Here is a 26,031-nt window from a genome sequence, read left to right as displayed (position 1 = left end):
AAATTATCAGTTATAATCTGCTTTCTTCTGTAAGCAGGCTTGTGTTAGTCTTATAGATGGCATTCTTATCAGCCAAAATAGCAGGTATTAGTTAAAATCACACCTTACTTATTGTATAATTTGTGGAATGTCAAGTCATTCCACATATTATAAAAAGAAAGAAAAGGCCTATAGTTGTTTCTACATCAGAATTTAATGAGTTTTAATAATATGGTCTATCGTTATGGACTCTACTGCTTGTCAATTTTAGTTATATAAGTAAACTAGAGGCCCAGTGCATGAAATTCGTGCATGGGGTGTGTGTGTGTATGTGTCCCTCAGCCCAGCCTGCACCCTCTCCAATCTGGGACCCCTCGAGGGATGTCCAACTGCCTGTCGGACATCCCTCTCACAATCCAGAACTGCTGGCTCCCAACCACTCGCCTGCCTGCCTGCCTGATTGCCCCTAACCACTTCTGCCTGCCAGCTTGATCACCCCTTAACCACTCCCCTGCCAACCTGATCAACGCCTAACTGCTCCCCTGCCAGCCTGATTTCCCTTAACTGCCCTCCCCTGCTGGCCTGGTCCCCCCTAACTGCCCTCCCCTGCTGGCCTGGTCCCCCCTAACTGCCCTTCCTTGCCAGCCTGGTCGCCCCTAACTGTCCTCCCCTGCAGGCCTGGTCACGCCCAACTGCCCACCCCTGCAGACCTGGTTCCCCCCAATTGCCCTCCTCTGCAGGCCTGGTCACCCCCAACTGTCCTCCCTGCAGGCCTGGTCCTCCCCAACTGCCCTTCTCTGCAGGCCTGGCCATTCCCAACTGCCCTCCTCTGCAGGCCTGGTCCCCCTCAACTGCCCTCCCCTGCAGGCCTGTTCCCCCCCAACTGCCCTCCCCTGCTGGCCTGATCACCCTTAACTGCCCTCCCCTGCTGGCCATCTTGTGGTGGCCATCTTGTGTCCACATGGGGGCAGCCATCTTGTGTGTTGGAGTGATGGTCAATTTGCATATTACCTCTTTATTATATAGGATGAGTTGCTTTTAGCTGCAGTTAACAGAAAACACAATTTAAAATAGTTGAGGAAATAAAAATGTCATATACAGGGTGGGGCAAAAATAGGTTTAAAATTGTTCATATGAGAAATAATACAATAATTAATAAATAATAATGCAAGAATGAACTTTCCTGTATTCACAACTGTAAACCTACTTTTGCCTCACCCAGTATTCAGAGCTCCAGGGCTCCAGGGTTGATTGATTCATCAGCTCAACGATGTCATCAAGGCCCAGGTTCTTTCCATCTCTATGCCCTGCCATCCTTGGTGATGGCTGTGTTCTCAGACCAAGCCCCAGTGCCAGGTACCATATTTAGACAGGACAATGTCCAAAGGAACTTCTATGCCTTCAGGAACCTCTCAACAGACTTCCCCTCAGTGGCTAAAATTATGTCATTTGCACCAGTCCCTAGCAAGAGGGAAAGAGATGCCATGACCAATTTAGCCTAGGAGCTGCCTGAAGGGATCAGTCCATGCAAAAACACTTAGCACAATGCTTGGCACTTAGACAGAACTTAATACATTTTACTTACTATTAATGATGATAACTTAAGTCTGTAGCATTAAAATTGTAAAAGAGGGTCAGAGTTGTGAGTTTTCAAGAGGTGGATTCTCAGATCTTGGCAATATTGATTCTGTGTAAAGGAGATGGAGAGATGACAAGGACCATTTGCATATAGTGGGCACCTAGGAAACTCATCTACAGTGTTGGGTTGTAGAACCAATGCTCAAATCCTTAGGGAGAGCACAAAGAAGCACCCTACTCATAGGAAGAGACTGGGATAAATTATTAGAGCAGGACTCCAGTGAAAATAACCATAGTAGCGCCCAGGTATAGGTTAGAGAGGGACAAAGCATAAAGAATGACTTAGTGCTGAATCCCAGAGCATCAGCCTGGAGCTAGTTAGATCCTTCTTTCTCAGGTCACAATTGACCCTGAGAATTAGGTAAGGATGAACCGTACTGTACTATACTAGTATATGAAAGTATGCAGGAGTTAGCAACAAAGCAGGGCCTGACATCTGTCTTCTCATAGGATAGGCATTATGGGTGCTCTGTATAGTATAATTATTCTCACTGTTGGCAGGTAATTAGAAGCATCTTGGTTTACTAAAAATAAATAAATAAATAAATAAATAAACAAATAAATAAATAAATAAATAAACAAATAAATAAATAAACAAACACAAGAAAATCCCATAAGTATCATAAGCTAGTGTTACACACCTTATTTTCTAGATGTAGTTTTTCTCTAGCAGAATCCTTTGGTTTACCTCTGAGGATTCCCATCCTTCTCAGATTTTTTAAAAATATGTTTTTTATTGATTTCATAGAGAGGAAGAGAGAGGGAGAGAAAGAAACATCAATGATGAGAGAGAATCATTGATCGGCTGTTTCCTGGACGCCCCCTCCTGGGGATCAAGCCCCAAAACTGGGCATGTGCTTTGTCCAGGAATCAAACTGTGACCTACCGGTTCATAGGTCAATGCTCAACCACTGAGCCACACCGGCTGGGCCCTTCTCAGATTTTTTTATCCACTTTTGGGTTTGCCCTATCTTCCCCTCATTCATATACCCAGCTTCATTGCTTCTGGTTGAATCTGGTTAAATGCCAGAATACTTTACTCATGAATAATCGTCTGGGGTGTTTTCAGTAAACTCTATGGGAAGGAGATAGAATTACACTTAGAGTCATATTTATGAATGCCAAAAATTGTTTTGGGACTACAACTCTCAGAACTCTAGAACTGGAAATGACCTCATTTTTAAGCTCTGCCCCCTCATCTTACAAATATGAAAATCAAGATGCTCAATATCCTGGTTAATTTTTAGAACTTGCCACTAGAAATAGACCAGTAAGTTTAGAAATCCAAGAAATCAATGGAAAAAAAATGTGATGGATATTTATTTAATAGTCTGTGGGAAATGTTTCAAGAGATCTCATTCGTGTAATAGTTTTTATTACAAAAGTTCAATAAGAGGAAAATGAGCTAGGCGGTTATAAAACTTTCAAACTTGTTAACCATCCTATAAATACCACCAGTTCCCAGAATGATTACAGGATTAATGACATTTACTTGACTCTAATAACTTTTGAAGATTTTAATGTATTACATAATTTCCAGTACTAGTGACCATTTTTCTAATAGAGACGCCCTTTACTAAATTTTCTTTTTTTTTTTAAATATTAATTAAATTGACTGGGGTGACATTGGTCAACATGAACATATAGGTTTCAGGTGTGGATTTCTATGTTGTCTACATATTGTACCATGTGCCCATCACCCAAAGTCAAATCTTCTCCTGTCACCTTATATTAGGAGCCTCTTCTCCCCGACTCCCTCCCTCTGGCAACCACCACACTGCTATGTGTGTTCACGAGTTTCAGTTTTATATCCCACATGTGAGTGAAATCATATAGTTCTTAGCTTTTGCTGACTGACTACATTTTCTAATAGACTAAGGTGAGCCATTTATGATCTGAGTATCATCCAAAAATCCCTTTTGGTTCTAAGGAAGAATTCAAGATCCCCGCAGGAATAAATAACTACTATTAACATTTTTTATTTCTTAGCTTACATGTTACTTCCTCTAAGTGACCTTCTTGGACCCCCTGAAACATTTTATTTCCCAAAACACACTATTGCTTTCTTTCAAAGCCCTTATCATAACATATAACTGTGTGTTGACTTGTGTGAATCTTTAATGTCTGTGCCCCTAAGGGCACTGGACAGCAGAGGCCATGTCTATTTTTTATGGTCACTGACCACTGTCTAGCATGGTGTCTAGCTCTCAACAGACACTCAGTATTTACTCAATAAATGGAAATAATAAGATTGGGATAATTCGAGGCACATTTTTGCTTTCTATTATTATTTACATACTAGAGGCCCGGTGCATGACAGTCATGCACTGGGGGGTAAGAGGGTGGGTCCCCTCAGCCCGGCCTGCACCCTTTAGCAGTCCGGGAGCCCTTGGGGGTTGTCTGACTGACAGCTTAGGCCCGCTCCCCACCACTGCCACTGTGCTCACCAGCCATGAGCTGGCTTGTGGCTGAGTCGTGCTCCCCCTGTGGGAGTGCACTGACCACCAGGGGGCAGCTCCTGCATTGAGCATCTGCCCATGGTTGTCAGTGCGCATCATAACAACAGGTGGTTCCACTGTTCAGTCGATTTGCATATTACCCTTTTATTATATAGGATATACCTTTGTCATTTTAATTTTTATGAGCATGTATTAGATTTGTAGCCAAAAAACAATATTACAACTTGTTTCCATCATTTCAAAATATAATTGCCCAACATTTTAATAAAGCACAGATTAAGGAAGTTGGTGGGTCTGGCACCCCAAACTCATGTACAATATTGTATTTTTGGTAATTTCTTAGGGACATCTTAAAAATTTTTGAGCTGTATTTTGAACAAACAACTTGAAACGGACATTTATTCAATTTTTTTGCTTCTGACAAAAGGCCTTTACAAATACCTTTTTTAAAAATCTGTTTAAATTTGGGCTTTCTGTATTGGTTTTCTGTTGTAACCACTTACCATAAGCACAGAAACGTAAAAAACACCAATTTATTATCTCACAGCGTAAATGATTGTTGCCCGGACTGTGTTCTCTTCCTAGCTCATTCAAGTTGTTGGCAGAATTCAGTTTCTTGTGATCGTAGGACAAAGGCCACAGCTCCTTTGCTTTTTCTGCTGGCTGTCAATGGGGAGCTACTCAGTCCCTCGAGGCTGCTCTGTAAGCCCCCTCCACAGGCAGTTCCCAACATGGTTGCTTACTTTCTTCCCTAACAGTAGAACATTTCTCTGACTTACTCCACCGCTGACTTTTAAACCCTCTTTAAAAGGCTCCCCTGATTAGTCAGGCCCATCCAGGGTCATCTCCCTTGTGATTAACTCAAGTCAGCTGACTAGAAACCTTAATCACATCTGCAAAATATCTTACCTATGCCAGGAAATGTAACCTCATCACAACAGTGATATCATAGATACAGGTTCTTCTCACACTCAGAGGGAGAGATTTATCTGCACACAGTGTGTACATCAGGGGGTGGCAGTCTTGGGCACCATCTTCGAATTCTGCCTGCCATACTTCCCAGTGTGGTAGGAACCCTTCTCATCTTTCCAGATTAGTTGTATTGGTTTGCAGTGTGTATAGTATCTTGGTTTGAAGTGTATCTAAAATGTCCATGTGCTTTTGTAATCTCACTGCGCTTAAAATACATTGCTGACTGTTTAAAGATTTTCCCACAAATAATTCCTTCTCATAACCTAGATATCGGAAAGATGAAGGAATGGCTCCCAACATTCAATAATATCAGTCTGTATTCTTGGGAAAACAAAATTGAGGATCTTTAGAAACAAACCTAAGTTCAGACTGCTGCAATTTGTAGCCTCTGCCCTTTCATTGTAGCCTCCAGAATGTCTGGGTCCACATTTTGTTCAAACAAATAAATCCAAAGGTCTTGTAGCGCCTCATGATCATTCCAACATTTATTTTCATTTGACTGCATAGTGGTCATTGTGTAGAAAAGAAGAACACAAACATTGTATAGAAAAGAAGAACACAAACACCAGAGCACAGCTGTCTGCTAGTAAGTTCAAATCTCAGCTCTGCTGCTGTAAGACCATGCACAAGTCAGCAAACCTGCCTCCATGTTCCCATGTGTGAAACAGGAATAATATTTGTACTTGTTTCATCAGATTATGAGGGTTAGGTAAGTTAAATTGGAGTTCTTAGTCGAGTTTCTAGCATATAGGAAGACTATCTTAATGTTTGTTAATATATTGCTAACTAAATTCCTTCTAAGAGCTTTGTCCTAAAGTTAGAGTTTAGAAGAGCATTCCAGTATGTTTTTACTTAGGAATTTTTATGACTGAGTCATTTAGTATATTAAACCTCTTTTTTATTCTCTTTTTTTTTTTATTTTGTAGTTTTGGTTAGTTTTAGTAATTTAACCAGCACATGAAGGGAAGTTAAGGAATGAATCACTGAATGTTCCTTGAACATGAACCTAATGCATCCCACAGTTAAAGGGTGATAATTAATCCACAGGACATACTCGGTGAGCATTCCTAGTGTGGTTAGTACATTCTGTTCATATTACTTAGCATTTTAATCACACCACACCTTAGCATCCTAAGGCCCTCACATACAGAAATGCCATCCATCTCCGATATGAAGATACCATAGAACCCAAAATTACTTCAGCATAGCATCTTGTAATACCCAGTGGACTTAAATGCACAGGGTTGGAAAACAGAAGGCATGAGCTCCAGTCCTGATGAGGTTGTGCTCTGTGATGGGCCTCGGGAGAATCATAACTACACAGTGCAGTGGAAATGAACATGGGCGTGGGCTCAGCAGCCTTGACTCAGCAAGTCAGTCAACCTCCCTTAGCCTCAGTTCACTGGTATACTAATGCCTACCCTTCTACCCCTTGGCGTTATTGTAAACATCCAACAAATATTTCATTTTATGGTCACTATCTATAATAATAAAAGCGTAATATGCTAATTAGACCAGACAGCTGAACGACCTTCTGGTCGTCATTCCAGACGTCCTTCCAGACGAAGCCGCAGCAGCGGGGGCTGAGGCAGCGGCAGTTAGGGGCAATCAGGCAGGCAGGTGAGCAGTTAGTGGTGATCAGGCAGGCAGAGTGGTTAGGGGTGATCAGGCAGGCAGGCAGGTGAGCGGTTAGGAGCCAGCGGTCCTGGATTATGAGAGGGATGTCCGACTCCTGTAGGGATCGGGCCTAAACCGGCAGTCAGACATCCCCTGAGGGGTCCCGGATTGCGAGAGGTATATCTCCCCTATTAGATTATTAACTCCCCAGGGACAGGGATTATGGGTTTGTGGGTTTGTTTTTTTTATCTTTGTAGCCGGTTTTAAAAAATGTTGGCATCTACTAAGTGTTGAGCTGAAATGTTGATCAAATGAGAAGATATATGTGAAAGCATGATATAGGTGCTAAGTATTAATATTATAAAATCAGTCAAATGTGCTAGTCCATGTGGCCTCAGGAGCTAAGATGTGCTGGTTAACAAAGCACATGAATAAACAAGTGAAGCGTGGCCTTTGAGTGTAGCCAGGACAACCCAATGTAACTTTGATGCACCAGCAGGTTCCAAACCAGCTGCCCTTTGACTTTCTAGAGACATCACCTCAGCTGCTCGAGTGGCTTCCTCAGCATTATCTGCATGTCACACTTAACACTAACGGCAAAACAACATCAGCAACAAGTTGAGGAAATGAAACCGCCTCCCCTACCAAAAAAGCTATGTTACTGCTATTCATCTCTTCGGAGCGGGATAAGAATATAAATAGGATGATGGTGTAATTTTAAAGCTCTGACAATACAATGGGTTAAAAGGGACCCAGAACATTCAAATGGCATTGAAAACCTAGTGGTGATGGTGACGGCACAGCTCCCAGCGCCGGGCAGAACTGAGACACATCAGCTGCAGACGGGCCAAGACTGAGGGCCTCATTTGTAGTCTTAACCTCTGGCAGCTAATCCAGCAAAGCAGCTGAAGGAAAGCAGCTTGGCAAACAGAGGTTGGTGCAGGTCGTTAATGGAACCTCAGCACAGACTGCTCAATAGGCCTCATGAGAACATTCACATCCAAAGTGAAGCTGTGAAACATTCAAAGTGGACATTTTAAATATATGCCCAGCAAAGTCAACTTTGGACAGGGCCAACTAGACAATATTGGCATCTAAATAAAGTATAAACTAATTATGGCACTATTGCAAGCTATTATATATAGCTTCCCAATAATAAATGTATACGGTTTTATATTTGTTTTGGGGAAAATTTTACAAGAAGAACAGGATAGGTGGAATCAATAGATGTTTTGTTTAGTGCTGCAAATGGTATGTTTTTATCTTTTATTTCTTTTTGAAAGGTAACCCAAAACAAACATTTGATGTTTGTTTTTAGCAACTACTGGTTTTGATCATAATGTGCCAGATACTGAACTAGGTGCCTTGTATGTATCAGTTTGTTTGTTATCCACATAATCCCTGTTAGAGAGAAAACATTATCCCATTTTTGGATTAGGAAACTGAGGCTACAAGTGGTTAACTCATCCCATGTCACATAGCTAATAAGTAATAAGACCTGTATTCAAATCCCCAGTTCTTTCTATTCACCATTAAAACCCTAAAGAAGACTTGGGGCAAAAGAACCCCAAAGGAGTGAAATGAGAAGACAGGATGATGATGTAAACATGATAGGACAAATAAGGAACAAAAAATGAGAGCCATAAAGAAGGTAAGAAGAGAGTAGAACAGAAACAGTAAGAAAAGGAGACTAGGCATTAAGAAAGGGGGGCGAAAAAGCCAGAGAGAGACAGGTACCACATGATCTCACTCATATGTGAAATCTAATGAACAAAATAGATCCAGAGACATAGAATCATAGAACAGACTAGGGCAGTGGTTGACAAACTGTGGCTTGTGAGCCACATGCGGCTCTTTGGCCCCTTGAGTGTGGCTCTTACACAAAATGCCACGTGCGGGCGTGCACGTACAGTGCGATTGAAACTTCGTGGCCCATGCACAGAAGTCAGTTTTCGGCTCTCAAAAGAAATTTCAATCGTACTGTTGATATTTGGCTCTGTTGACTAATGAGTTTGCCGACCACTGGACTAGGGAATCTCAGAGGGAAGGTGGGGAAGGTGGGTGGGTGGGAAGAGATCAACCAAAGAACTTGTATGCATATATGAATAGTCCATGGACACAGACAGTAGGGTGGTGAACGCCTGGGGTGGGGGTGGGGGTGGCTACAGGGGGCCAATGGGGGAAAAATAGGACATATGTAATGCTTTCAACAATAAAGATTTAATTTTAAAAATTAAAAAAATATAAAAATTTTTAAACTTAAAAAAAGGGGGAAATTTTTTAGACCGAGTCCTTTAGAGTGATAATGCCTTTAGTAACTGTAATCATTCTATATCATCTTGCCTAACGCAGTTTTGAGGCCTGTGGGATGTCTTACCAGACAGGCCCACTTCCCACCTTATGTAGTACCTCCAGGGGCTATTTTGAAGCAAAGATACAAGAATCTACCACATAGCCTGACAGCTTCCAGGGAGGAAATAAAATTGGAATGATTTAAATTTAAATGTATCCTCAGTGTTTGTGTTCTAACTTTACATTGGCTTTGCAGAAAAGACTGTAATTTTAATTCCCTGGAAAGCAGATGGGATCTGTCATGTAGTGGTAAAATATGAGAAACTTGTCCAAATGTACAAAGAAAAAGAAACCGTTTTCTTTTGTGGGTCAGTTTCATAGTACAAGTATTTGTCACTGGGTGCACACAACCTGGTACTCATCAAAATAATAGAACACATATCTAATGTTTATTGAGCAATACTATGTACTAAATGCTTAACATATATTTAATGGTCAGGAGGAGCTTAGGAAGTTGGTACCAGTCTGACTAAGCACCCGTTTTAGCAATGAGAAAACTGGAGTTCAGAAAGTTCAGCAACCTAAGGTCACTTGGCTAGTAAGTAGCAGAGCAGAGATTTGAATTCCAGGCCCTTGATCATAACACTACACTATACAGACATTCCTAATGGAGGGGCTGAGTATGTAACCAATAACACTACATTTTTTTTACATTAGTACTCCAGAAAAAAAGGGGGGGAGGGAGGAAAATATAATTACCTAAAAACTAGTACCAGCTCCTGCAAGAAAGATGCGTGAGTTGGGTGAATGGAAGTGGCAGAGGTCATCTGAACCCACTGCTGCCAGGAGAGGAATCGGTAGCACAGGGTGGGAGGAGAGGACTTGGGGCAAAAGGAATACGGTAAAAATTATATTCTTACAGGATACAGTAAAAAGATCAAGCAAACATGTAGAGTGAAAAGGGAAAGAGGAGATGTAAATCTTTAGAATAGAGGATGCAAATTATATGGATAGTATTTTAATTAATGAAGACGTTTCTCTAATTTACCCTTTTTATTTCTAATTTCATGGGCTAAACTGATCCATTCAACTCAGCCTTTGGAATTAATACTGTTTGTTCTTACAGTGCCCCCCACCCTGAGTAATGCTAAATTCTACTCTGTAAGGTGCCTCTGTGAACGGTGGGTGTGTTTTTTGGCCTTTATTTATTTTTTTTCTTGAAAGTTAAGTAAGTCAACATTAACTATGGCTATGTATCCACAGAATAGGCAGGCAGTTTCTTGAAGGCTCAGCGTTTGGATCTTTTCCTGCAAAAATTCCCACTTCCATAGTTATATTTAGTGTTTGTTTTTACATCCTTACCCAAGGATATGTTTATTGATTTGAGAGAGAGAGGAAGGGGAGAGAAAGAGAGAGAGAAACGTCTATTGGCTGCCTCCAGTACTCGCCCTGACCGGGATCAAACCTGCAACCTAGGTATGTTTTCCTGACCAGGAATTGAACCCGCAACATTTTGCTACACAGGACGACACTCCAACCAACTGAGCCACTGAGCCAGGGCATCTTTAGTGTTTTAACTGCCAGAGTAGCTGGCATGCTATGGGTCCATGTGTCAGGGCAACACTGGACCTTGTTTGCAGCTGAGTTTGTCTGCTTCATGGAACCCCTGTGCCAAGGGTATGCAGCTCTCCATGGACAGCTTGTGGTTGAGCCTCTCTTGTTTCTTCTCCAGAAATCTCCCGGGGGTTAGCACTGCTGATTTGATGCCATGGGGTCCTGCCACTTTCAAAACTGTTTATGTGATGCTTAAAACAAAAATTTTTTGTCCATACCCTTAGCTCTGAAAGCAATATAGTATTATCAGTGTTTGTGGTCTGTACCTACCTTGATGACTTTGTTTATATAGATATCACTGAATATTTTTTAAAGGGGAGGGGGAGTAATGCCCTTGTACAAAAGCCAGTTTTTTTTATATATATATATATATATATTTTTTTATTGATTTCAGAGAGGAAGGGAGAGGAAGAGAGAGAGAGAAACATCAATGATGAGAGAGAATCATTGATCGGCTGCCTCCTGCACACCCCTACTAGGGATGAAGCCCGCAACCCGGCATGTGCCCTTGACCAGATCAAACCCGGGACCCTTCAGTCTGCAGGCCCATGCTCTATCCACTGAGCCAAACCAGCTAGGGCCAAAGGCCAGTTTTTTAATGTCAGTGCAGCTGATTTAACTTTTAAAAAACACAAGCATTTTATCCTCTAAATTTTTAATTTGAAAGACGTAAGATTTTTAAAGAAATACATTATTTCTGAAACTGGTATACGTTAGCCGCCCTACTTCTGTTCTCTTTAAACACTTAAGAGTTGAATAAAGTTCCTAAGTTGAGATATTACATGTACACTTTTCACACCAAAATGTGTCACTGCTGAATTCTGAGTAACCTTTGAAATGTTGTTATAACAGAAGCAGCAGCATTCATAATAGAAACGAAAGGTAACAGTAGCTCTGTTCTCAGGATCTCTCTAAGCTGAATGAATTTTCCATAGACACAGGGGCAGATGCCAGAAGGAAACCGTTATGTGCTTTCCTGGGTTCACTGCTGCCCAACAAGTCATGGTAAATGTTGGTTTTGCTTCTTTTTTTATGCTACAGCAATGATTTCCACTTCCGGTTACATAGAAAAACCTATTCTGCTGTGAAAAGAGGTCACATTGCATCCACGGAAATAATTTTTTATTGTTCTGAGTCACTCTGGTTTGTGGAATTTTTACATGAGTTACAGGACAAGGATGAGATGATATATTTATTTTATTTTGTATCCCTTTTCACCTTTTTTAACTGCATGAATGTCAGGCTTGTTGTCAAAGTATTTCCATATTTTCATTACTCTAGAGCAGTGATAGGCAAACTGTGGCGCGCAAGCCACATGCCGCTCGCGAGCTGCGGTTTGCCGCTCTATTGACTAATGAGTTTGCCAATCACTGACCTAGACTCTCGATTCCAATAATTACAGGCTGTTGTTCCTTGTGATTAAGCCGCTATCACAGTGGTCGGCAAACTCATTAGTCAATAGAGCGGCAAACCGCGGCTCGCGAGCCGCATGTGGCTTGCGAGCCGCAGTTTGCCGACCACTGCTCTGGAGCAAGCACGTAAAACTTGCGGCCCGCGGGCCACATGCCTCATTTACTTGGCCCGTGTTAGCCTTTGAGTTTGACATGCTTGCTCTCAGAGTCTAGAGCAGCTGTGGGCAAACTACGGCCCGCAGGCCGGATCCGGCTGTCCTATCCAGTTCTCTTGCTCTCCCCTCCGCTCCTTTACTTTGACTTTATATTAGTTCACATAAACACTCCATCCATGCTTTTGTTCCGACCCTCCGGTCCAGTTTAAGAACCCATTGTGGCCCTCGAGTCAAAAAGTTTGCCCACCCCTGGTAGAGGTTACTCTGCTATGTTTATGTCTCCTAACTCTTCATTGACAATTCACTATGTGAACTCGCATGTATTTTGGCAGCATTACCTGCTTTTCCCAATGTCATGTGATCTCTTGATTTTTCCTTAGCTACTCGTGTCTTCTCCATGTATGTCGTCACTATGTTAAAGGTTATAAAGACCTTTCAGAAATATTTAAATTGTTATGTTGCGCCGCTAGAAGGACATGCATTGCATTGTGAACTTCAAAGGGCATCGGTTATGCCTTAAATTGTTTTCTTATATTAAAGTGAACCTCAAGAAAAGCACTCCTTCGGTTAGCCCAGAATATCTCTGTGCTTGAGACTTCAGCCTGGGATTACAGAAAGTCCCTGAAACTCATTTTCACCTATGCTTCGGTTTGATTGCAATCATTGTATTTGTTAATCACCCCTTGAGACTCAGTTTAAATTTAAATAACAGTTCAGATTTACAAAGAAGCCTTAGATGTTCTGACATTTTTAGAAAATATTTGAGTAGAAAACAAAGACTTCCTATGTGCCAAGGTTTCAAGGTACTGGTTATTGTTGTTGATAGTCCTTCCACATATCACTCCATGTATGTGCAATTTTCCCTTACCATTTAAAATTAAATCTTGTACTTTCTTGGAAGGGTAGGAGGATTGGCTATTCTGCTCCCACCTTCGTTGACTCAGATGACCAAACTAGTCGCTATTCCAACAGTGTCCTAAGTAGTCACCCTTCCAATAGTGTCCCAACTAGTTAACCTTCCAACAGAAGAAGGGACTGTAATATTGACTTAAGCTTGAGCTAGAAGGGGATGAAATGGATGATTTCTAAAAGATAATTTCTTATTTTGCAAATAACCATGGCTGGTCCAAACTATACGACATATAGTCATATATTCACAAAGGTGTGTGTGTGTGTGTGTGTGTGTGTGTGTGTGTGTGTGTGTGTGTGTGTTCGTGTGGTTGCACATGGGAGCATGATTCAGTGTTCAGACGTTTTAGATGATTGGTTTTTCTTTTAGAAAATGTTAAGATATTAATCTGGATCATTTTCAACAGGTTGACATGATGAAAGAAGCGTTAGAAAAACTTCAGCTCAATATAGTAGAGATGAAAGATGAAAATGCAACCTTAGATGGTGGAGACGTCTTATTCACAGGTATAATTGTATTTACTTTTTCCTATCTAAAAATACTTCTAATATAGGGCTCATAGTCATTATTTAACTATAGTTTTTTAATTACCAAAGTAAAAAATGCTAAATGCAAGAAATTTGGAAAATACAGAAAAGCAGCAAAGAGAAAAACAAAAACAAAAATGAACTTTCATTCAAAGATAAACATTTCAATATTTGGATGTATGTCCTTTTAGCACTTTTGTATGCATGCATTTGCACATTTTTAACAAGAATGTTATCAATATTTACCTATCATTTTGTAAGTTTTGACTACTGCGTTGTCCTACAACGTGAGTTTATGGGTTGCATGGTTTTTCATTGTGTGACAATATATCTGGTTTGTATTTTAAAAATTCTTAATTCAAGATGTGTCATTTGCAAATAATTTTCTTCCCAGTTAGCAAGGCAAATTTAAATAATTATAAATGCAAATTGACTTGGCTTAATGCCAAAGGAGTAATAGCAGAGCTTAACAAAATATAAACATCTCATGTTATGATTGATCTAACTAGAACCAGATCTTACAGTAGGTTGAATGTAGCTACTAAAGAAAGCAAGATTTTAGCATTTAACCTTCCCAACTCTTTATGATCATGATGGTTCTGTCAAGTCCTGTGCGGAGCTCTGGATACCCAGATCCATTCTAGTTGTACTGAGAAGTATGACATCAATAATGATTTTTAATTTGTAGTGAGAGTTTATTATCTACCCTCTGTATGTCAGGAAATAAATACTTGTTTCACAGATGTCGCCCTCACAGCAGAGGCTGATCCAGGGATATAGGAATGTGGCCCCAAGAGGCCCACTGAAAGCATGAAGCTTCTTGGAAGTCCAAGATGTTCGCTGATGTGAATCATATCGAATCCCATGTACATAGACAAAATAGAGCCATCTTCATTTCAATATAAAAATATCTTGTATTACTTATGTTTTGATAGAATTAATGTTCCTAGGGGAGGAGGAGGATTTCTCCTGTGACATTTGAGTAGTTTCTTGTTGGGTATCACATACGTATGGGTGGGACCACTGAGTTGCTGAGCTCCAGGGGGCGTCACTCTTGTCATAGGCTTGTGAACAACATCCCTGGGGTTGTGTACTGCACAGCTGTGCTTCCACTGTCACAGGGAGCGCCCCCCGCCCCAGGGTTTGATGTGCATACCCGTTGAGCCGTAAGAACACAGAATAAGGAGTCAAAGAGGCCAACCCTGTATTCTCAGCTCTGACAGGGCCATGCAGACTCTGAATCTGCCTCGTAAGTTCCCCATAGAATATTCTGCACGTCTCCCATTGATGGCACTTTCATTCCTTTTGGCAGCCCAGAACAACAGCCCATTTCTCTTAGACAATAGCCTTTTGTGAAAAGATAAATGTGTAAGTCACACTTCCTTACAATAAGACTCTTTTTTTTTTTAACCAAAACATAGCCATATAATAAATAACTTGTAAGCAGGTACTGATAATATTTGAAGTATGCTTTATAACAAGCTGTGTTCACTGCCATGGAGTTATCTTAGCAGGGAAGCTAAACAGATTTCCTAAACCTTCATCAGTGTGAGCCACAACTTATACCAGAAGCCTCTTCTGGTCAAGACCATTGGTCAAAGGTCTTTCCACAGCATCTCAAGCCTGATATTTTTGCCCCAATTTCTAGTACTAAGCACTGAGGCTTGCCTTTGACACTATCTGCAAACTTTCTTTTTGTAATATTCAACTCTTAATATCTTTTTTTTTAACTGATATATCATGATATCCAAAATATATTATTAAGTGGAAAATGCAAGCTGTAGGATTCTATGCATAATCTGATCTAGTTTTTGTAAAATAAGATCATTATATGTATTGACAAAAATCTGAAATACTCATTTTTTACACTGTCCTAGTTTTTATAAACGTATTTTACAATGCATACATTTAACTTTAGCAGTAAGGAAACTGATAAAGATAAACTTTAGTACCACAAGCATTTTAAAGTTTAGTTCTCATCTTTTATTGAGGACTGATACAAAAAAAATGTTCATGTGAAGAATTTTCATCTTCTGCAAAACTACTAGTATCAGTCAACATGGATAGATTGTGAGTAGCAGAAATCCAGTAGCTCACATCACCAGGGAACAAGATGAGAGGTTTGATCTGGCCTTAGGGAACTTAGAAGCAGCCAAGATTGGCCAATTCTGTTTCCGCTTCTGTTTTTCTTTGCAAGTTGACTTCTTGCACTTCCTTGACCAGTTACCATGGCCAGATGTGTGGAGTCTTATGATTGACAGCCCCCAGACCTTTTCAGTACCAAAAGGTTGGAATTAGGAAAATGGCTGTCTTAGTCAATATGGGCCACTATAATAAAGTCCCATAGTCTAGGTGGCTTATAAACGGAAACTTGTTTCTCACAGCTCTGAAGGCTGGAAGTCCAAGATTGGAGTGCCACCATGGTCAGGTGCTGGTGACAGCCCTCTGTGACTTGCAGACTGCCAACATCTTGTATCCTCACATGGCAGAGAGTGAGCTAGCTCTCTGGCCTCTTCTTTTAAAGGCACTAATCCCATTCATAAGGGCTCTACCCTCATGACCTAATTACCTTGTGTTGGGAAGTATTGACATAGTGTTTAGATGTATTGACATAGACTGTTATCTATGTAATATTTAAGTGAAATGAACAAGTTGAAAAGAATATATATATCATGAAACCATTATTTTAAAAATCCTGGCTGTGTCTGTATGTTTGTTTTTGGTTTTTGTTTTTTGTTTTTTTTAGAGTTTATGAAAATTTTTTTAACATTTTTTTAACATTTTTTTTATTAAGGTATTATATGTGTACATATCTTACCATTGCCCCCCCACCCCACTCCCATACATGCCCTCACCCCCCAATGTTTTACATCCGTTGGTTACTCTTACATGCATGCATATAAGTCCTTCAGTTGATCTCTTATTTCCCCCACCTCTCCCTAACCTTACCGCTGTAATTTGACAGTCTGTTTGATGCTTTACTGCCTCTGTATCTATCTTTTTGTTCATCAGTTTATAATGTTTTTCATTATCCCCAAATGAGTGAGATCATGTGGTATTTTTCTTTCATTGACTGGCTTATTTCACTTAGCATAATGTTCTCTAATTCCATCCAGGTGCCTACAAATGGTAGTAATTCCTTCTTTTTTATGGCAGCATAGTATTCCATTGTGTAGATGTACCATAGTTTTCTGATCCAGTCATCTGCTGACGGGCACCTAGGCTGTTTCCAAATCTTAGCTATTGTAAATTGTGCTGCTGTGAACATAGGGGTGCATATATCCTTTCTGATTGGTGTTTCTAGTTTCTTAGGATATATTCCTAGGAGTGGGATTACTGGGTCAAATGGGAGTTCCATTTTCAGTTTTTTGAGGAAACTCTATACTGTTCTCCACAGTGGCTGCACCAGTCTGCATTCCCACCGGCAGTGCACGAGGGTTCCTTTTTTCTCCGCATCCTCACCAACACTTGTCTTTGTTGACTTGCTGATGATAGCCATTCTGACAGGTGTGAGATGGTATCGCATTGTCGTTTTGATTTGCATCTCTCAGATAATTAGTGACTTTGAGCATGTTTTCATGTGTCTCTTGGCCTTCCTTAACTCTTAATATCTTAAAAGTTATTTTATTCAAAACTGAGATTGTGTTGGGATATTAAAATCTTTATCTGCTTGGCACCCCATTCATACTGAAATCTGGTCCTGCCTTCTATTTCCTACTTCTCTTTTTTTTTTTTCTTTTTAAAAATTGTGGTAAAATATGTAGCACATAAAATTTGACATTTTTACCTTTTTCTGTAGTTGTTAATCCTCACTCAAGGATATTTTTTCCATTGATTTTTTAGAGAGAGAGTAGAAAGGAGGGAGGGAAGAAGGAAGAGAGGGAGGGAGGGAGGGAGGGAGGGAGGGAGAGAGGGAGGGAGGGAGAAAGGGAGAGAGGGAGGGAGGGAGGGAGGGAGGGAGGGAGAGAGGGAGAGAGGGAGGGAGGGAGAGAGGGAGGGAGGGAGGAAAGAGGAGGAGAGATAGAGAGAGAGAGAGAGAGAGAGAGATCATGTGAGAGAAACACATTGATTGGTTGCCTCCCGAAAGTGCCCCTACTGGGGCTGGGGATCAAACCTACAACCCAGGTATGTATGAGCCTTTGACCAGGAATTGAACCTGAGACCCTTTGGTGTGCAGGCCAATTCTCTACTCACTGAACCACACTGGCTAGGGCCATTTTAACCATCTTTAAGTGTACAATTCAAGCACTACTTGCCTTTCTTTGAGTCACACCTCAATGCCTGTATTCCTAAACTATATGTTGTTTAGTTTTGCTTGTCTTATAGCTTTATAAGATTAGGGTCATAGTCTATGAAGACTTGTGTGATTTTTCTGCTTCTGAGTTAATTTGATGTGGGTAGCTATAGTTCATCCTCAGAGCTGTGTGGCATTTTGTGGTAAGAATAGATCATGATGTATTTATTCATTTTACTGCTGCTATACATTTGATTGTTTTCCAGTTTTTGTATATTTCTTCAGTGCTGCTATGTACATGTTTGTGTTTGTCCCCTGGGGACATGCATAAGAGTTTTTCTAAAGTAAAAAGCTGGAAGTGGAAAAACTTTTTTCTTTTGCTTCAGTGAGATGATTATATGATTTTTCTTCTTTAATTTATTGATGTGGTTAATTACATTAATTGACTCTCTGATAGTTCACCAATCTTGCATTCCTGAGATGAAAACCAATTTGGTCATGACATATTCTATTTTTCCTGCAGGTTAGTTTGTTGTTAGTTAGTTTGTTTTGAGACTTTTGTTTCTGTAGCCTGTAATTTTTCTTTCTTGTTATTCTTGTCTGGCTTTGGTGAAAGAGTTCTTGTTAACCTCATAACATGTATTAGGGAACATTTCCTATGTTTCTATTCTGTAGTCAGTACTATTTGAATTGTGTATTCCTTGAGCTGTGATAGCACTTACTTACAAACAGGACTTGAGGCTGGTGCTTTCTTGTGGGGAGATTTTAAACTTACATTGTTTCTTTAATGATTGTATCATTATTGAGGATTTCCTGAGTAAGTTTTGGTGAGTTCCATTTTTCTAAGATTTTATCTTTCCTCTAAGTTTTCAAATGTTGGGTATAAAATTATTCATATCTTTGCCCTAACCGGTTTGGCTCAGTGGATAGAGTGTCGGCCTGGAGACCAAAGGGTCCCAGGTTTGATTCACGGGCACATATCTAAGTTGCAGGCTCCTCCCCGGCCCAGGCCTTGGTCAGGGCTGATGCTGGAGGCAACCAATTGATGTGTTTCTCACATATTGATATTTCTCTCTCTCTTTCCCTCTCTCTTCCACTCTCCCTAAAAATCAATGGAAAATATCCTTGGGTGAGGATTAACAAAAAATAATAATAATCAAAGTTATTCATATCTTCCAAATATCTGTTTTAAGCTTCACAACGATAGCCATGTCTCCTTTTCATTCATAACATTAATTTGTGCCTCCTCTTTTTTTCTTGCCAAAGATCTATCCATTTTTAAAATCTTTTCAAAGATCCAACTTTTGGCCTTGTTGAACCCTCTCTCTTGTATGTTTCCTTTCTCCTTCCTATTTCTACCTTTATTTCTTTCCTTCAGATTTCTTTCTTTTCATCCTGTTCTTTTTGTCTTACATTTCAAGTTGGAATAATGTCTCTTGAACTTTGAACCTTTGCTTATCATAGTATAAACATTTAAAAGCTATGTAACTTTCCCTCGAAGTGCTGCCTTAGCAGAATCCTTCATCATTTGAGGTTAATATTTTTGTTATCATTACTTCTAAATGTTTTTTTTTTTAATTTTCATTAGGATTTATCCTTTGACCCACTAGTGGATAATAATGTGTTATTGTTTTGTGTTTTGTTTTTTTTTAATATCAGTTGTTATTGCTGGGACAAAGGCTTAAACATGTAACCTATCTTTCCTTTATAAATTCTATTTCAAATAGACCAAATACTTGAATGCGGAAAGATTTTCTTTTTACAATTCTATCTAGTAAATGTAGGTCCCTAATAAAATAATGGATCTGTGCAATAATCATCAGAGGATGTGAAACCTTTTATATAAAAGCTTGGTGGGGAGCTTCCTAATGGAGCAGTGGGGTTGAGGCCACCTGAACACACTGCTCATTCTAGTAGCACCAAAAACGTGAGAGTCAGTCATGGCTTCATGATGTGATGCAATAGAAGCACAGCCCCACCTCTGAAGTACTCCTATCCCCAAAATTAATTAATTAATTAAAATTTTAAAAGGATCTAATTAATCATCTGCATAAACTATTAGTTTACCAAAAATGCAAAGCATAAAGGAACAGTTTAATGTTAGATGATACACACACAAGGAAGCAATCAGCCAAATCTAGAATGTAGGATAGTCAATAGGACAAATGACCTGTTTTCTCCTATGAAAGAATGAGGTGAGGAAGGAAAAGAAACAGAGGATGAATTGGTATAGAAGAAAATGATAGAAACATACAATCAAAACAATTTTTTTTCAATATTTAAATTTCAGCACTTTTTATCAGTTCTTTTTTACTAGGAAGGCCATTTAGAGGATCTAGCCTGCCATAAGGCAAGAAAGAGAAGTCCAACTTACTTTTAAAGAGATAAGCATTTTGCTTTTCTTTGTATTTTCCTACCTTGCCTTAAACTTTGAAAACGGAAATAGTGTGCAAGACCTATTATAAATTTGTTTGAATTTGCTTAATACAGTAAATGTTTGTCTTAAAAATTATATGTCTAATTTATAAATCTATTTTTATCTTAATTAAGGAAATTTCGTGTTCTTCTTTTCAACTTTTTAAATAAAGTGAGTCATACTTTTGTCAAGTAAAAGACTTTTCCCTAACTTAAGTTTTGATTTGTATGTAGTGAATTTTCTTACAGGATAACACAATCATACCATTACCCAAAAAACATAGTCAATCTGCCACTAAAAATTCCTATGTTTATCCTATTGTTTCCTAAATAAAAACATAACTCTCTTATTGTGGTAAAATATACATAACATAAAATTTACCATTTAACTATTTTTAAGTGCACAGCTCAGAGGCATTAACTACATTGACATGGTTGTGCAACCATCACCACCATGCATCTCCAGCATTTTTCCCTTCCCCAAACTGAAGCTTTGTATCCATTGAGCACTGACTCCCCAGTTCCCCTTTCCCCCAAGACCTGGCAATCATTATTCTAGTCTCCATCTCTATGAATTTGAAAAGGTTTATCTCTAAGGGCAATAGTTTGAAATCAGATTTGTGTACTAGTAAAAAGAGCAGAGGGCAGAGGATGAGTACACCTGACCTCTGTGGTAGGAAAGAACTGTGTGATGCTCTGAGCTCATTATTTATAGACTAGAGGCCTGGTGCACAAAATTCGTGCACGGGGGGGGGGGGGGGGAGGTTCCCTCAACCAAGCCTGCACCCTCTCCAATCAGGGACTGCTTGAGGGATGTCTGACTGTTGGTTTAGGCCCAATCCTATGGGATCGGGCCTAAACCAGCAGTTGGACATCCCTCTCGCAATCTGGGACCACTGGCTGCTAACTGCTCACCTGCCTGGCTGCCTGATTGCCCCTAACTGCCTCTGTCTCCCTGCCTGATTGCCCCTAACCCCTCTGCCTGCCTGCCTAATTGCCCCTAACCTCTCTGCCTGCCTGATCGCCCCTAACTGCCTTTCCATACCGACCTGATCTCGCCCCCAACTGCCCTCCCCTGCCGGCCTGATCTCGCCCCCAACTGCTTTCCACTGCTGGCCAATTTGTCTCTGATTGGTCAGTTTCTATGCCAGTCAGCGTCAAAAGCTCCGCCTCCTAGGAAGCCATTGGCTCCTCACAGTTCACCCAGATTTGGTTCTGAATGGTCAGTTTCTATGCCAGTCAGCATCTCCGGGCCTGATCATAAAGGCAGGGCTGATCAGCAGCCCCCGAGGAGGCTCAGAGAGAAATAGGCGCAGCTGCTGGCGAAGCCCAGAAAGAAAAAGAGAGGCAACGGCTGACGAACAGCTGCCACGGAGGCTGCAGATCAGACCCTGCCTCTCTCTTCGGGCCTCTCTCCAGGCCTGATCCGCAGCCCCCTTGGCAATCAGTGCTGGGTCGCTGCGCCCGCACCGGCACAGCAACCCAGCACTGACTGAAGGACTAACTTTCAGTCGGTCAAGCCTTTGGTTGTTTTGGACATTACGGACCCTGGGTTTTTATATATTAGGATTAAGGAATAGTGTGCTATCACTGGGGCCACCCACTCACTGTGTTCCATGTCATTTATTATAGGCAGAGAATTTTTTGTGGGTCTTTCCAAAAGGACAAATCAACGAGGTGCTGAAATCTTGGCTGATACTTTTAAGGTAGGTGAAAGACCATTTATGCCTGGCACAGAGTAATTAATAAATATTCAGACCCACTGAACCAGAGGTCATGAATAATGGTATTTATATGTCACCAGCTTTGCAAACGAATTCCTAGTATTTATATGTTTGTTGGAAGTTTTAGAAGCTACCAAGTTCAGATTTCTCAATAAATAAATAGGCTTTATTGAGCTACCGCAGCAGCAACAAAGTTATCATGGACATCTGTGTTCTCCCAGTATGCAAGGTGTCCCAAAAAATGTATGCACACTTTCTGATAGCTCCATTTCGAAAAGGAAATGTATTTTAATAAACATTGCCTTATAATTTTTCAAAGTGTGTGTATACATTTTGGGGGGGGGGGGGGACACCCTGTAGAACCAGACAACCACTAAGGGTTCATGGCACAATCGATGACTTTTTTTAAAAAACTGGAGACCCAATGGACTCTGACCTGCAATGCGGATTTTTCAGATTGGAATGAAGGATCACCTGTACTTGGGTGCTGAAAACTGTGCTAGGTGTTGCACACATCTTCTCAAGTTCCCTTCACTCTCTTGACCACTAGCAGGTTGTCTCACCCGAATGCTTAGGAAGGGATAGAACCACCATGAAGCTCTGTTCCCCCTGACGACGTGAAGCTCTAGTTTGCACAGGATAAGTAGACACATCCTTTCAGAGTAGCCACACTGTGGATCAACAAGCAAAGCTGTTGATACAGTCCCACATCTGGAAGAAAGCTGTGCCCTTCCTTCTTAGAAGCAGTCTTCATTTGACTGGCAATACCAAAGCCTGGGGGCCCCAGCTTTCCTTCCAGATATTCAGGCCCCTGGCAGCCTCCAGAGGAGCAGTTGTGATTCAGGCAGGTGTGAGTGGGTTTCAGAATGATTCTGCAATGCCAAACTGCTCGTTTCTATTATTTGCATAGGACTATGCGGTCTCCACAGTCCCGGTGGCCGATACATTGCATTTGAAGAGTTCCTGCAGCATGGCTGGGCCTAACCTAATCGCAATTGGATCCAGTGAATCTGCGCAGAAGGCCCTCAAGGTAAATACAAAACGAGGTACCTTCTAGGGAATGCCTACCACGTGGTTTTTCTGATCCTGTCTGCAGGGGTGGCAGAGAGAGAACAGGCTGGCGCTTGAGCTTTCTCTGACATACACTGTCATGACTTCTCATTCGTCAGAAACACCCAGGTGATGAACCATTCTTACTCACACACCAGGTTTCCTAGAAAGGCCATGATTCAGAGGAATAAACATCAAACTCATCACAGTTATTTCCTCTGGGGAAAAGGAGGGAGCCAGCAGTGGAGCTCCTTGTAATGTTTCTCTCCTACGTTTGGTAGTTGGTGCACAAGGGGTCGTGATATTAGTCTTATCCTTTTCTATATCTGCACTGTTTCATAACAGTCTTTTAGCAAGCCATGATTCAGAAGGATCTAAAAATCTGGACTTCCTCATATGCGTTTGGAATACCTAACTTTTAGGACAGGAACTTTCTCATTTCACAGATGAGAATAGGAAAGACCAGAAAAAAATATGACTTGCCCAGGTCATGCAGCTTGATCATGAGTGGAAGCTATGGATAATGAAGAGACTTTCCATGTTAGATTGCTGTACAGTTCAAAGACACTTTTCTTCTCTAACAAACCTGTGAGTTGATTGGAGCTCTGCATAAGGGCGAAAACCATTGTACTCCTTTGTGCTTAGCCCATAATGGGACCTTAACAAATATCTGGTGAATGGAGAGAGAATGAATAAATTAATGAATGAAAGACGTAGTATTAGCTCCATTTTGCACAAGAGAACTAGATCAAGTCTCACCCCAAGTAAATGGCGGGTTAGGACTACCACCCCTTCCTCTTAGGTGGTCCTGCTCAACAACAAACATGACCTACTGAAGGACCAAAGACAGGAACTCATCTCAGGCAAAGAGAGGAAATCTATGTGCTCCAAGGTGCACAATTTCTTTTTTTGCCCTTTTGGTTCTTTACTCTTTTACCTCAGTGCTCGACTTGGTACAGTTTGTGTGGGAAGCAATCATTGCCTCCCAGTTGTGGAATTTCCCCTCTGCGTTATCTGCAATTCCTTTAGCCAGCTCACCTGGCCTTTCTGTCTTCCTTTTCTCAAACTGTATCTTTGATTGTGTTTCTAGAACTTTGAACAATTGTTGCTGAACCATCTGACTCAGAATTTGAATATGCTGGCTTTTCCTTTGCTTCCTTGTGTTCTGCTTTATCTGGAAGGCTTTGTCACTTTCAGCATATAAAAAAGGTAGGCCCAGCTGGCATGGCTCAGTGTCAACCTATGAACCAGGAGGTCACAGTTCAATTCCCAGTCAGTACACATGCCTGGATTGAGGGCTCAGTCCTCAGTGTGGGGCGTGCAGGAGGCAGGTGATCAATGATTCTCTCTCATCATTTATAGTTCTATCTATCTCTCTCCCTCTCCCTTCCTCTCTGAAATCAATTTAAAAACATATATTTTAAAAATTAAATAAATAAATAAGTGGTGGGCTCTTGAACGAGAATTTGATAAATGGTGTCACTCTGAGGACTCTAGGGAGATTATTTTTCTCCTTAGGGTCATCTTTCCATGGTATCTTTTCATGCCAGCATGTCTAAAATTGATTAGAAGGGAAGGAGAGGGCTTATACTGTGCCTTTGTGTGAATTAACAGAAAGAACCTCCTCTGGTAGACAAATTAGGAAAAGTAGCCCCATCTGCCATTCTGGGTAGACTGGATCCCTAACTCAAATAGGTTTCTCCCTAACTCAATAGGTTTCTAGCTCAATAGGTCCCTAACTCAGATACTCTGGTGAAACTAACAGGTAAAAAGTATAGGGATAATACAATATGGTTAACTGGCATTCTATAAAAGAGCCCTAACTGTTATTCAGAGGCGAGAAGGGATCTCCTTGAGGGCTAGATATTCACAGAGAGCTTTCTGGAGAAAAATGGGGCTAGCCGTGGGTCTTAGAGGGTTGGCAGGGTGGAATTCAGTGAGAGAATGTTGCAGGTGGGGCCATGGTATATAAACAAAGACTGAGCAAAGTACATCCATGAGCCGTATGCAAACTAGCCCACCTAATAAACAGTCTTCTGTGGGCTCCTGGAGATACCGCTGGGGGAGGTGAAGTCTGAAGAGGTAGGGACTGAAAGTGTGGAAGAGGATGCGTTTATCTCCATGACGCTGGAGTCTGGGTACCCACAAGGCTCTGGAAAGTAGGGTCTGTATTACTTCAGAGACGCTGGACCATCATTTCTTTTGAAAAAAAATTAGAGGGGAAGACCCTGCAGTTAGAAAAGAGGACCATTGATGACCTGGGGGAAAAAATCCAAGTCTTTCGCATTCTCTTTCCTGTAGAGTTCATTCAAGTTCGTGTTAACAGTGATGTTCGCTCTATACTTGAAACCTTCTGTGTCAGAAGCTATAAATAATCCTCACTGGCTACAAAGGCATTCTTTGGAGATCATATTTTCTATCAGCCAATGTGCTTCCTAAACCATGGGCCTGTGGAGTTGGCCAATGCCACCTGCCATGTCCTAGCATCACAAAAGGTCCTCTTACCTTGTAATGAAAGCAGGAGGACAAACTGAGCTGAGGACTAATGAGATCTGTGTGAGGGCATGTTCTCAGGTCAGAACTAGGTGGGTTGGTGAAATGCAGATTTAGTGAACTGAACTGCTTATTTATTTGAGAACAGTTTGGGTTCCTGTGTCAGAACAGTCAATTAAATTGACTGGGGTAAGTCCTACTACTAATTTTGAGATATAAAAAACTGATGTAGATAGGCAAGAAGACAAATGGGTAGAGACAAATACATCATTTGCAAGTAATGAAAGCATAGCGGTTTTACTTTTTCCATTTCACATGTGAAAATACTGAAATCCAATGAAATAAAGCATTTTGAATGGGACCTTATGGTTTCAGAATAAAATTTCCTGGGCCCTGATTCTCCTCTCGCCAACTGTGCTCCGCACACAACAGCCATTCTTTTGCTATTCAAAACCTTCCCTATTATTTTCCCATGGATTTGTTCTAGCTGAGCTTCCCATTTCTCCCCCTGCCTGCCCCAAAACTATGCTTCTCATCCCT

The 26,031-nt window shown here is 40.9% G+C and overlaps 1 protein-coding gene across 6 annotated transcripts in view; it reads left to right on the top strand.

Moving 5' to 3' along the window:
* DDAH1 (dimethylarginine dimethylaminohydrolase 1) overlaps window positions 1-26,031 on the top strand; it is a 183,171-nt gene that overhangs the window by 96,974 nt on the left and 60,166 nt on the right. For all 6 annotated transcript variants that reach the window (XR_013959987.1, XR_013959988.1, XM_080657291.1 and 3 more), the window contains exons 2-4: window positions 13,455-13,554; window positions 21,857-21,930; window positions 22,859-22,978. Coding sequence is in view for 4 of the 6 variants with exons in the window: in XM_080657291.1 (XP_080513417.1) it covers window positions 13,455-13,554; window positions 21,857-21,930; window positions 22,859-22,978 (294 nt within the window). In the remaining 2 variants the exon portion in view is untranslated. The remainder of the gene's footprint in view (window positions 1-13,454; window positions 13,555-21,856; window positions 21,931-22,858; window positions 22,979-26,031) is intronic.

The sequence above is a fragment of the Plecotus auritus genome, assembly GCF_963455305.1.
Source record: "Plecotus auritus genome assembly, chromosome: 2".
Classification (NCBI taxonomy): Eukaryota; Metazoa; Chordata; class Mammalia; order Chiroptera; family Vespertilionidae; genus Plecotus; species Plecotus auritus.
This window is presented reverse-complemented; position numbering and strand designations above follow the sequence as displayed.